This window comes from Callorhinchus milii, unplaced genomic scaffold (assembly GCF_018977255.1).
Source record: "Callorhinchus milii isolate IMCB2004 unplaced genomic scaffold, IMCB_Cmil_1.0 Scaffold4, whole genome shotgun sequence".
Taxonomy (NCBI): Eukaryota; Metazoa; Chordata; class Chondrichthyes; order Chimaeriformes; family Callorhinchidae; genus Callorhinchus; species Callorhinchus milii.
In genome coordinates this window covers 51,164,753-51,179,313 of record NW_024704745.1, presented here as the reverse complement: position 1 = coordinate 51,179,313, position 14,561 = coordinate 51,164,753, and the positions used below count along the sequence as shown (strand labels likewise).

Genomic DNA, 14,561 nt, shown 5'->3' with positions numbered 1-14,561 from the left:
TGTCACCGCCTCACCCCTCAGGCCGCCAAAATCTTCATCCACTCATTCATCACATTTAGGTTTGACTATGCCAACTCCCTGCTTGTCAGTCTTCCTAACTCTTCCCTCCACAAGCTGCTGATCATCCAGAATGTTGCAGCTTGTGTCCTCTCCCACCCTGTGGAACGCTATCTCACATTCCCTTTGCCTCGCTTCCTCCCTTGCCTCCTTCAAGGCGTGTCTCATATTCTCTTCCTCTTTGACCGAGCCTTTGGATACCCTCCTACCCTCGCTGCCCTCCATGCTCTCCAATCCCGACGTCCAGTTCGGGTCCAAATCCCTGACTGTTCAGCGACTTGGGACGTCCTCCTGACGTGAAAAGTGCTATACAAATGTAATTTTGTATTGTATTGTATTCATGTCGGGAGGACATCCCAATGTTGCTATGTAACTATACCCAATGTGACTATAGAAAGATGAAAAGAATTCCAAACCCTAGAGAATGTCAGATATTGAATCACTAACTTTATATTAAAACAAATGATTAGCTCCTTTTGTTTACTCAGAAAATAGCTGAATCACACAGACCAGGAAGATGCTGAGTTTGATCCTCAGTCTGCTAAATTTGCTTATCTCAATCAGGGTAGCACTAAAAGCATAATTTGCAAACTCACTCATATGCTCCTGTAACCCCAGACTAAGTTAATTGCCAAAGGAAAGATTAGTGTCAGTGAATAGTACCAGCTGAATGTTGGTAATAAGTTTTCTAGTCCGCTATCCTTGTTCATGAAGGTGGAAAGGCCCAACCTATGAACCTTTGCACACAATGCATTCAATTGGGTTAAAATGAATTTATATTTGATATTTATCATACCAAATGTGGTTGAGGCAGACCCATACCATCATTCTAAATAGAGATGCTCAAGTGCTGAGCTCACAGCACTGGACATCCAACTTGCATATCATGGCTTTCAATTTCCGAAAAACTCAAGAGTTGCAAGCCTACTTACCTGCCCGTACCCTCCGTTCCTCTGGCTCTGGTCTGCTCCAAATCCCCCGCTCTAACTGCCCTACCATCAGCGGCTGGGCTTTCAGCCTCTAGGCTCTGGAACTCCATCCCCCAGTGCCTTCGCCTTGCTTCCTCCCTTTCCTCCTTCAAGGCCGGTCTCAAGACCTTTCTCTTCAACCGTGCCTTCAGCTCCCGTCTCGACTCTCTACCCCCTCCTCGCTCCCCCTGCTTGGGTCCCGACCCAACTGTCCAGCGGCTTGGGACGTCCTCCCAACGTGAAAGGCGCTCTATAAATGCAATCATGTTGTTGTATACAGCCAACATGTCATTAAAACTTGATCTGCAAGCTGGAAGTCCAGTGTCATAGTATTGGTCCAGTTTCACAGATGTCAATGATTGAATAAGATGGTGGGGCAAGGAAAGGTTAGTCCATCTTTGTTGCCTTCAAACTGACCCCGTTATTAATCCTTGGTTAACCACCGGAAAGCGGTCTTAAAATATATGGAAAGCAACCTTCATCCAGACAGTTTGCTTTCCCTTCCCAGAAAGCTTGAGTACTTATTTGAGCCAATTCACTAGATTTATACTTTGTTCTCATGAGGGACGTTCAGTCCTCCAGGAATGAGGCAGTCTGCCATTCATAGTGCTAGTTCTTCCAAGAGATTAGAGATGAAACAATTGTGATATCTGCAACACAGTTGCAGATAGTTGGAGTTGTAAATAACATTTCTTTGGCCATCAGTATCAGGTAGCAAATGAACAAAATAAGTTAAAATATTAGTGCAAACCGCAAAAAGTTTTTAAAAATTCCTCAAAGCCACACAGTAATTTCTGTTTCCTTGAAATCACAGGTGTAAAGAAATACAATCTAATTTGGAAATGATCTGGTGCCCGACTACAGGAATACATTAATGCTTCACTGGTGTTTAATTTGGCAATATTAAATATTCTTGGACACATTTAATACAATAAAATCAACTTCATCTCTTTAAGTACTTCAGTAGCATCCATGCCCTTAAATAATTTTACAATCACACGCAATGTGGTTATTATCAGAATCCATCAATACCATGAAAGACACTGAACACTTCCAAATGTAACAACTATTGAAAAAGAAGAAGAAACTTGGACCCATAGTGAGATAAAACCAAAACATAAACTTCATTTCATACATTATAAATCTGATACTGCAGAGTGATTTTGAGGTACAAATCTCAAATTTGAGTTCAGTTATCAAAAAAAGTCTGCCATTCATAGTGCTAGTTCTTCCAAGAGATTAGAGATGAAACAATTGTGATATCTGCAACACAGTTTTCTTTTTATACAACAATATTGAACTTATTTGTTGTCCTGATATTATTTTCTGACATCAGATCGCTGCTGTGTGAACACAGTAACACTGTTTATCCAGTTTTATTTCTGAATACTCATCATTAAGCTATCAACACAATATATTTGTCATAGTTTTTCTTTAAAATTGAAAACAAAAATAAACATTCTGCATTTTACTCACAGGGGTAAACATTATTTCTCATGCAAAACCTAGCAGTAGGTTTGAACCAAAAGGATAAAACCTTTCCCTATTATGCATTAAGTGTAGCAGCAGCATTTGAAGCTCTGCTGCAGTAAGACGAGAATTGAATCAATAAAGTGCATCTCTCTGAGAAATTGTCAAGATTTTTAATTTGCTAATCTTATGCTATCATGTTGTCTCACAAGTCTACTTCTGCTCACCTGCTCTACAGTGATAACATATTTGTACAGGATTTGCTGTGCAATCTACTCAGACATCTTACTCTCATCTGACAGTATTTTAATTTATTAAAGCTACAATGTCTCAAAACAAACTTTCAGCATTAAACATTTATAATTAAAGAATATTCTCATCTAGACTCACTTTGAAATAATAACCCTGTGTTTGATATATAGTGCCTTTCACATTGGAGGGATGTTTTAAAGCACTTCACAAGATTTTATACTAAAGTGTAATGACTATAGATAAATAGGGCTGCCAATTTGCACACAGCAATGCCCTCCAAGCAGCCTTAAGGTAAAGAGCCAAATCTCTCTCTTTAAATAGAATCATGTGATCTTTAATACCAACCAGAGGCTGCAGACCATACCTGGTTAATATCTCATCTGAATGATAGCATATAATACAGTGCTCTTCAGTCCTGCGCTGAAGATTCAGACGAATAGCAGAGGAATAAGGGAGGTTGAGAACTGTTTAGATTTACACCTGATTTCTTTTCTAGTTTGGAATTACATAGGGAGGTGTAGAGTACCAAAATGTCGACATCCTGAGAAAAACTTAAAACTATCATTAAAATTTACTTAGGATGTCAACATAGTGAGGATACACGTTGGAGCAAGTTTGGAGGGCGTCAGAGGACACAGTATACGGAGGAGCAATAATGATACAAAAGATCAGACACATGTGGTATGATAAAACTTAATCGCAAATTATTATGGATTAATCCTTAATGGCTGTAATATATAAGATGACAATAATTTGTTCATCTCTATTAAATTAGTCATCCGTTCTACTCCCGGGCAGGGCAAAACCTAAGACAAGTTCCTTACTCCACACGCCTCTAGTTTACCTAGCAGTTAGTAGGAACCTGGCTGTTAGTCGATTGGCTGATCGTTTTGGGGGTAATAATCCCTTTTAAAAAATAACAATTTGGTCTTTCAATCAATTAATGTTTGTGGGACCCTACTGTGTGCAATTGGCAACTGCGATTTACCTACAAAATTTACAGTCAATTCACTTTAAAGTAAATTTTGTGAAGCACTTTGAGACGACTGAATCACATGAAAAGGCGCTGTATCAAATGCAAGGATTATTATAATAATAATAATCCTTGCATTTGATATAGCGCTTTTCACGTCGGGAGGACGTCCCAAAGCGCTTCACAGAACACACTGTAAAGTGAACTGACTGTATATTTGTGGGCGAACGCGGCAGCCAATTGCGCACAGCAATGTCCCACAAACAGTCTTAGATTGAAAATGACCAATTTATTATTGTTTTTGGTTTTGGAGGGATTATTATTAGGCGTGTGGAGTAAGGAAACTTGCCCAAGGTTTCGCCCTGCCTGGAATTGAACTCAGGTCTCTCACTTGCAAAGCGAGTGCTCTAACCACTGAGCTACAGGACTCCATTATGCCAAATTCCTTTATAGGCTGTCACAGAAAGAAAAACACAGACAAATAATCATTAAGTTTCATTATAAGAAACCAGTTCCCTAACATGAAAAAAGTCACTTTCATTTCACCTTCCACATGAACCTAAAAGATTTGACTCAACTTTAGTTTGCAGGGGACTCATTCAGATATTAGGTTTGGGGACATTTATTAACACTACTATTCTTTGTTAGTACAGATTCTCCAATTTTACTGAATAAAATATAATCATATAAACCAATTAACAGTATACAAAACCACATTTTCTTCCATTATTTTCAATGTGAACAAGACTTGCTTTCTGAATACACTCTTATTCATAACTTTAATTGCAAAAGATTCCTTTTCTTGGCCTCCTCTTTGCATCACCACCTACTTATTTGCTGCATATCCTCTCCTGTTCAAAGCAGCCCAATCAAAATGTTCTACACTTTGGACACACAGAATTACACGTTGGACACACAGAACTACACATTGATATTCTGTGACATTTCATCCCACATCTTCTGCAGGCTGCCTTTGATTAGTTGTGATGCATAAACGGAACTGAAGTCTGAAAAAGTAAAAGCGTTACCAATCCTAACAGAAATGAACTCTAGGCAAGTCACCAATGCAAAAATGTCTAATTTTAAAAGGTTTGTGAAAGTTACTCTACCATCCCTGTAATTAGGAACTTCTACATCTTTGAATTAACACTACATTTAGAATAAAGTTGAACCTATAAAATTAAAACTAACTACACACTTTTCCTGTGTAGCAAAAAACAGACTGTGAAGAATAGACTTTTCCCAATAAAATGTTGTCCGAGTAACTTTTTAAAAAAAATAAACATACTATAATACTTATAGGTTACTCTCAAGTTTCCTTCTCTCCTTTCAGTCCTTCGCATTTCCCTCCATCTCACTATTTCTATCTAATATCCATCATGCCTCAGCTAATGCTTGCCTCATTTGCCAGTCTTTGTCTCATTTCCCAATATGTCTTTGTCCTCAGTTTCTCAATCTGCCTTTCTAAGACTGTCCAGGGTCTCAGTGAGGAAATTCTACTCTGGTACAAGCTAGTCCACCTTTCATAAGAACATAAGAATTAGGAGCAGGAGTAGACCATTCGGCCCCTCGATAAGATCATGGCTGATCTTCAGACCTAACTCTAATTACCTACCCTATCCCCATATCCCATAATCCCTCTATTTTTTAAAAATCTATCAGTCTCAGCCTTGATGATGTTCAAGGACTGAGCATCTGCAGCCTTTTGGGGTAGTGAATTCCATAAATTCACTACCCTCTGAGTGAAGAAATGTTTCCTCAACACTGTTCTAAAAGGCTGACCCCTAATTTTAAGATGTGACTCCTGGTTATAGATTCTCTTACCAGGGGAAACAGACTCTCAGTGTCTACTTTATCCAGCCCTTTAAGAATCTTATATGTTTCAATAAGATCCTCCCTAATTCTTCTGTACTCTAGAGAATACAGCCCTAGTTTATTCAGCCTATCCTCATAGGTCAGTCCCCTCATCCCAGGAACTAACCTAGTGAAGCTGCGCTGCACCCCCTCTAGGGCAAGTATGTCCTTTTTTTCCTATGTGAAGAGTTCAGAGCCACATTTTTAAATCCAGCTGCAGCCCTTGCTCCTGTAGTGCGGAGAACAGAGATAAAACAAATACTTTTTGCACTTTACATCGGTTTGCAGTGAATGATTATCATCCTTTAAAGCAGTAAAATAAGAAAAGAAAACACATTTTATTTTATTTCCATCCTCTCCCAAAGGCAGTGAATGACTCATACTGGAGTAAGGTTCCAGATGTGCTTCAGGCCCAAATGGTCATTATTTATGTGTGAACCCAGACAGCAAGCCTCAACAGGCGATTGAATCATTGATGGCAATGCAGTCAAGACCATTTCTGATCTCAGGAGCATGTCTGTGCATAATTCACTCAGACATTACCATTTGAAATAAACGAATTGCAGATGAATGCAGCACATATACTACTGCATAGTTACTAACCAAGCAGTGGTTACCACTTAGTGTTAGAATAGGGTTTCCCTCAATTTAACTCAACAAATGGTATGTGTAGAAAGCTCCTTTAATTCAACAGAGAGTTTTCTATCAGTTTCAGTCTCAGTTTACAGAAAGAACCAAAAAGCATCTTATTCATGCATTATTAAAAAAGCAAATGGAACACAACCCTCTATTCTTCTCGTGATTTTAATGTACAAAAATTAGATAACCAAGGCCATTTTCCATGATGCTCTCTTGTATTAGTGCTAAAAAAAATCCTTTGTTTCCGTATGAAGTCTTTCATAATTGCTATGGCTCTTAAATATATTGTATTCTTAAAAGAAATACTATTGCCTTCACATTTATTGAAAACCATTACCACTACCACACACAATGTAGTGCCATTTATTTTGTATAAAAATTATTGCATGTTACTGCATGAACAAATGCAAAGCTGAGACTCACCATGTTGCTTCGCTGTTTTTACAGCTATAAGAATCCCATGTAAAAATAAATACACAGAATAAATTATCAAGATAGAATCTCTATAAAGAATCAACTGGCACTCACTGTAAAAGTTTGGGCATGTGATAGTCATGATAATGGGTAAAATATTTTGCTCAACTGGAACAAGTGCCCTCTTTCTGCAAACACAACTTTTGCATTTCTATTAGGAGCAAACATTACATTTCCATTTAATATTAACTAGCTTCGTTTTAAACTTGAAAACATTGGATTATTTTAAATTACGTTTCATTGCCTTCTCTTAGATTATAAGACTTGCATTTGAGGAAGGAATTATGCGGATTATCAGGTATCGCCTTGGGATGTCTTCCCGATGTGAAAGGCGCTCTATAAATATAATTTTGTTGTTGTTGTTGTAGCATTTCTCAACTGAAAAGCAAAGGCTGACAAGCTGCTCCCAAACCTCTATCACAGCTGCTCTTGTTCACTGCCAAAGGTGTGCGTAATATCTTCCCATTTTCCCGTGGGACCCCCTTCTTGTCAGGAATCTCCTCTTAAACGTTTGAATTTTAAGTACTTTACTCAAAATTGGGTTTGAATAAATGTGGAGATATCATGGTGAAGAAAAAATATAACATTCTTAACATATATAATAAATAGAATAATCCTTGCATTTGGAGTTGCACTTTTCACATTGTCGAGACATCTTAAAGTGTTTTACAGCATATATTGTGGGTAAAATATACACAGTCCTAGGTTAGACCTGATTACTCAAAGTCCACTATGCCCATGTAATTTTTAACAGATGTTTTAACACTGTATTAATGCCATTCAATATCAGTTCAATGTGTTAGAAAAATATTTTTAAGGTCACATGCATTTCTGTAAAGAAGAATGTACGTCTGGGGACTATTTTTTGCATTTACCCTATTTATAGAAAAAAATGATACTTATACCATATCAATCATATCCTAGTTACACAGAAGACTCTTGGGATTCATCTCCTCAGCAGCTAGACCACACGGGTGCTGTAACTCAAACATTCAGCACGGCTTCATCCAGTTAACAGAAATGGTACCAAATACAAAAGCAGGATATCAACTCGAAATTGTTCAATACTTTCACTACTGTTCTTTCCTGTGGCTTATAGTTCCAAATCAGTTACCAGTCCTGCCTGCCAACCAATTTGAATGTTGGGCTAAATGGCTTCCTTCTGTGCTAAAAATTTCTATAATATTAAACTATCTGCCCGCTATAAATCTAAATGGAGCTGCTTGAGGACACATGCAGCTCCTCCTTTAGCATACATAATTCAAGCCACCTAACAGCTAAAGTCCACAAACCATGATGAGCAGCTGCAAAACTAAGGGAGTTCCTCCCCAAACTGATGATATATTCAGAAAATATGTTGAACATATATTTTGAACATAAGTATTAAATTTTTTGTTTCTCCACGGTTAACGATTTTGTAACAGTTTAGATCTTGAATGTAAATGAGATATCTGCATAATGTTTACATTTGAAATACACAAAATATTGCTTTATAACGTTTTGGATAGCTCAATATCACAAATAGAGGTCTGATCATGATGGAATAAAGAACTGCAAAAGATTATTTTCAGGCCGGAGACCGCTACGTGGAGGAAGCGGGCAGGTTGGTAGGGGGTTAGGACGTCACAGAGGTAGGGGGCAGAAAGGCGATGGAGGGCTTTGAATGTGAGGCCCAGGATCTTGAACTATATCCTCTGTGTGATGGGAAGCCAGTGGAGTCTGCGGATGATGTCACCAAGAGGGAGTATATAGATACTGAAGAGGAGGGGACCAAGGACAGAGCCCTGAGGAATGCTGCACAAAACTGAGAGGAGAAACCATTTGTGGAGATGAAGTAAGAAACCAAAGGTCTGCGAGTGTCAGTGAAGTCATATGTGCATGCATTCATCGCTGCCTTCAAGAGATGAGGGAATTAAGGCAAATCTTCAGAAAGTAATGTTAGTTGAAAAGCTTTGTACATATATGTCAATTGGCAAGGTTTCTAGAAATTGCAGCTAATTGTTTAGGATTTCTGAACCAGAAGCATTCAGCAAATTTTAGAACTCAGTGGAATTTATTACAGTGTAATTTGACTGCATTGCATTTGTTTTGATGAATAGTTTTAATCAACAGTCTCAAAGGCAATTTCTTAAAAAGAAATACAAACCTGGTTTGATACTCACACTGCAAAGCGATCTGTTCTGGTTTCTTTTACCAAATTGAAATAGAGGTTGATGGTGATACAACACACCCATGCTAAGGAGCACCAGTCTGTGTATGAATAACAAAAGTTAAATGTTAATGTGAAGATGAAAGTAGGCAACATAACATATTTTGCTGTGAAAGAGATAATGAATCCATTATTTTATGGTTATAAATTGTACAGCAGAATACATACCTTTTGCTCTCCTTTAATGAACACAACCACAAATTACAATTGTAAAGTGCCTTTCACATCAGGAAGTCGTCCTAAGGCGCTGAACAGTCAGGGATTTGGGCCCAAACAGAGGATTGGGATCAGGAGGGGTGGAGGGTAGGGGTAGGATGGTGGTCAAAGGCCTGGTCGAAGAGGAGGGTCTAGAGACATGCCTTGAAGAAAGGAAGGAGCGAGGCAAAGAGACTGTGGGATGGAGTTCCAAAGGATAGAGTGGTCAACGGTGTCAGAGGGGGGGGGCAGAGAGGCTGAAGATCTGACCGCCGATGGTGGGAGGACAAGGCGGGTGACGTGGAGCAGGCCACAGGTTGCTGAGCACAGGTTGATATGAGGTTAGCAGGTCATAGAGATAGGAAGGAGCAAGGCCATGGAGAATCTTGAAGGAAAGGACAAGGATTTTGAACTCTATCCTCTGAGGGATATGGAACCAGTGGAACCAGGCAAGGGTGGGTGTGATAGGGTCACGGAGCCTGGTGTGGGAGAAGACACGAGCTGCAGAGTTTTGGATGATCTGCAGCTTGTGGGGGGAAGAGTTGAGAAGGCCAACAAGCAGGGAGTTGGAATAGTCGAGGGTCAAACAAGACGCCAAGGTTCCGATTGGCTCAATGAGGTGGAGTGTGCATCCATGGATGGTGATGCTGCCAGTGCTGAGGTGAGGAGGCGCTGACGGGAGCCAATCAGGAGAGCCTCAGTCTTGTTGACGTTCAACTGCAAAAAGTTAGCTCTCATCCAGGACTTGATGTCTGACTGACATTCTGTCAGGACAGCAGCGGTCCTGACAGAATGTCAAGGTTGGAGGTTGAGAAACAGAGTTGGGTATCATGTGGAAATTGACTCCATGTGCTCAGATGATGTCAATAAGAGGGAGCATGTACAAGTTGAAGAGGAGAGGATCAAGACAGAGCCCTGAGGAACACGACACAAGACGGTGCATGGGCTAGAGGAGAAGCCATTTGGGAGACAAAGTGAAAGGTAGGATCTGAACCATTCAAGGACAGCACCATGAATGTTGAGGTGAGAGGAGAGGTGGTGGAGGAGGATAGAGTGGTCAACGGTGTCAATACTATTTTAAAGCAGACAAAGTCCCTACCAGTGGAAAAACAGCATACTTTTTAAAAGAGATATAATACTACTAATAATAATCTCTGCTCTTGATATAAAGCCTTTCACATTGGATGTTTCAAAGCGCTTCACAGAATTTACTATAAAATGTAGCGACTGTATACTTGTATGAAAATACAGCAGCCAATTTATACACAGCAATTTCCTACAACAGCCATAGTGAATGACAACAAAGTAATTCTGGTGTAATGTTAGGTACCAGCCCAGAAGCATCTACTCTGTATGCTTATTTTCCTCCTGACACCTGTCACAAGATTGAAGATCAATCTTTCTTCCACAATATTTGTACCCCAACCACATCTGATCTTGGTTTTTCACAGTCCATATAAACATCTCCTTTCCTGTAAGATATTCTAATGCGTAGTTTTATACTGCATTTAAATTGGAATTCAACGGTATAAATTAGAGTTCAACACCTAAAAGCAATGCAACAAGCGAACAAACCCTTTTTGAAACAGTGGATTCATCAGTACATCAATTCATACTTCTTAGATATAAATCCATGCAGTGTGAAGTCAATTTGAGCTACGTTCAAGAAATGGTCTTTGGACTCCTCATAGGTCTTTAAATATATACTAATAATAATCCTTGCATTTTATATAGCGCTTTATTATGACTTCAAGATGTCTCAAAGCGCTTTACAGAATATTCTGTAAAGTGAATTGGTTATATATTTTGTGGGTGAAACCCGGCAGCCAATTGCGCACGGCAGTGTCCCACAAATAGTCGTGGATTGAGTGACCAATTTATTATTATTATTTTGTTGAAGGAACTATTACCCCACAAAAGCGATCTGCCAATCGACTAACGACCAGGTTCCTACTTACTGCTCGGTAAACAGAGGTGTGGAGTAAGGAAACTTGCCCAACTTTAAAGTGACCTTTTTATTGTTATTAAAGACCCAATTAAAAATACATGCTGGTTTGTGGGGATCCGACATGTACAAAACTCTCCTCAGCCCAGGCAAAGTGATTAGGAGCAGTAAGTATGAATTAGGCATCCTCACTCTCAAGTCAATTAATTGCTGGAAGCAATATCATTTTGTTTCTGCAGTAGAAACAGGCGATGCTTCTGTTTTGAATCTAGATCTTGTGATCCAATTGGATCGTTGGTTACAATTGATACTGTTTATTGTGTCTCTGCAAAGGCAGTTTCTGGTATTTACCAGCATTGCCTTCAACATAGCTGCAGATAACAACAATCATGTAGAACTTCCTGTCCCAGCACAGCATGAGTAATCATGATGAGTAATGAGTAATGAGTAAACTCACAAGAAAAAACAATAGAATAAGATGATGAGATATGAATGTAAACTGAAAGGGTTCAACTTGAAGAAGATCCTATTACACAGAAAAGCTTTCAGTCCTCACCCAGGACAGTCATCTTTAATCTTACATCCATTTCTTATTTTCAATGATAATGTTTTCCCATCTGACTGCGAACACATTTAAAAATTGATTTGAACTTTTAGGAGCTTCACAAACACTGAAACTAATCAGTTGCCGCGTTTCGCCCACAAATATATAGTCAATTCATTTTACAGTATATTCTGTGAAGTGCTTTGAGACGTCTAGAAGACATGAAAAGCGCTATATCAAATGCAAGGATTATTTTTATTATCCCATAGGACTGGAAGATAAGAAATGTTATTTGGTTATTCAAAAACGAGTGAAATGCAAGTTTTAATAATTATAGACCAATTACCCTAATATCTTTCTACATGTGAGACAATTAATAATAATGATCCTTACATTTGAAATGGCACAGAGAAAGTTGTAGGAAAGAGTTTCTTGGAATGTATTACAATTTGATGGCAATATCTAACTGAACATTCTCATTCTTTTGTTAACAATCGATTGAGTTTGTTTTTAAGAAACGGATGTCTAATCCTTGGTACTCAAATGAAGCAGGTGCCTGGTTGAAGACGGACACAATGTATATTTTTTACATTTTTAAAGAGATGAATACACATTTTACAATTAAATCTGATATGCCTTCTTTTCAGATACTTAAAAGAAACAAGAAATCAAAAGCAAGAAAAAAATAAGAAGTTTCCTTTTTATAGTGCTTATAATAACTGTTTTTCTAGGCAAACGTGATGGCCATTTGTATGTAGGGCGATCCTTTGAACAAAACGGGAGATTAACCAACCCATTTTTCAGGAGAAATGTTTGTCATAATAATAATAATCTTTGCATTTTATGTAGCACTTGATCACGTCTCTGGGACATCTCAAAGCGCTTCACAGACTATACTGTAAAGTGAATTTTGTTTGTTTGGACCTATTTTCACTGGAACAAAGAAGGGAGACTTAGATAAAGGTCTTTAAAATTCTAAAGGATATTGATGGACTAAATCCATTGCCTGATGAAAGCTGCCAATTAAGATGTTCCCCAAATGATGTTTCCAGGAGAATTTGTGGAACCAGTAGAGCAGGAGGATGCCTATTTCACATTGTAATTGCTACCAAAAGAAGAAAACTCTTCACGAACGACATGTTTGCAATATTTAGTTTCCACAAATCTGTAGGATGTAGAAACCTGCTATACCATACAAGAAGTGTTTCATCTACAAAAGCAGAAATATAAGGGGCATCATTTAATTGACATTTATCATGCAAATGTTTGTCACAACAGGAATTCTCCACCTGTTTCAATTAATTCAATTTGAATTTTTGGAGCACATTATTTAATGGTTGACAGCCATGTGCTAGATGTTTGGCTAATCTTTCAGTTTTAATAATATTTGAAAGAGACCAGTATCAGCCAATGTAGTGGCAAATTTTCTGTGCCATAAAACATAACCAAGCACATAATTTTCAAGAATATTTGACTATTCTCTAATGCCTGTTGCTTTACAACATCATATAATTGTTGTGTGATTGTGGCTTCTTTTCCAGTTGCCATTGGCAAAAATCTTTCAGCTATGCTTATACACAATTCATGCCTCACTGAATCATTCGGTTCAATGTATCAATTTTTTGCACATCAAATGGATCAAGATAAGTATTCACTACTGAGACTAGTCCTGTCTCAAGTTCCAACTTGCCAAAACTTCCCAGTTACGTACATTCAACGACACCTCCTAGACAATGAGATGAACATCCTTATCTATAACTATCTTAATCCTGCATGGTTGGTTGTGGAGGAATGGGTGTGTGCCTACCAGGGCTTTATTTGTCTTCTCCGCAGGATACTATCAAGCTCGGTAGAAAATGAAAGTATAACATTGATCCGACACCAACTTATATGTACTGAATAGAAACTGCCTCTGACATTTTTAAACATACTAAAAGAATATAAGAGAAACATATTACATTATTTTAAGTTCAAAAGGTTTGTCTTGTTTACAGGGTGAACTAAATGCTTCTAATACTTCTGAACACACTCGCCTCGCAAGAGAGGACCTGGGTTCGATTCCTGGGCAGGGCGAAACCTTAGGCAGGTTTCCTTACCCCACACGCCTCTGTTCAGATGTCGCAAAGAAGCGATAAGGTGCTATATCAAATGTAAGAGTTATTATTATTGTTTTAAGATATCACTCGGAGCATCTACAAACCTTTGAACTTAGACTTATATTCCATAAAACCAAAGTCATCTACAAATCTAGAATCTGTACTCTAAATAAAGGAATGAGGTTTCTCATGCCTTCAATTGTTTTTTTATTTGTCAGCCAGGTGTCTGACACGTGCGGAAACTCATCTCCATGCTTAAGAGTATTCAAACCAAACTGAGAATTCCATGCATCCCACGTACACATGGAAATCCCAGAGATGGATTGTTGGACTGGAATACGCACTCTCTTCCTGGAGAGACGCATCCTGCTTACCGAATTCCGAAAAGTATTAGATGTAGGTTGGCAAGAGCCAAAACTTGGGGACCCAAAGTGTGTGTTGGGGTACTGCTGTAGTCTAACCAGTTAAAACCATATAGCTTGCTATTGATAGCACTATCTGCAATCTTTCCCACTGCTTGTCCAGCTAGGACCACCCTACCCATTAGGGCTTTAGCTTGCAGGTTTAACGAGAGCTGAGTAGGAGGATTCCCTGCCCCCAGTGACTGGTCTGCCCTTTCAAGTCCTGCCAGTTGATGAACCAGGCTGGCTGTACTGTTATCAGCAGTGACCTGGAGTACTGCATTCCTGCCTGGCTCAGGAACCAGACCACCGAGACCGCCACAGAAGGCTGATGAATTTCTGATATTCTGTTGTCAAACATGTCACCTTGAAGTCAAGGTAACATGTTTGACAAGGTTCAAGGAGACCCCGCTTACCTGCCCCCCAAGGAGGATATTCACTCATTGGTCCTTTAGACATCTGACAAGTGCAGGTTTGAGGCCTC

At 38.9% G+C, this 14,561-nt stretch overlaps 1 protein-coding gene across 1 annotated transcript in view; it reads right to left on the bottom strand.

Moving 5' to 3' along the window:
- Positions 1 to 14,561, bottom strand: part of si:dkey-100n23.5 (cyclic AMP receptor-like protein A) — a 123,554-nt gene that overhangs the window by 91,247 nt on the left and 17,746 nt on the right. Inside the window, exon 4 of the mRNA XM_007901434.2 lies at positions 8,850 to 8,937. Within this exon, the coding sequence (XP_007899625.2) occupies positions 8,850 to 8,937 (88 nt within the window). The remainder of the gene's footprint in view (positions 1 to 8,849; positions 8,938 to 14,561) is intronic.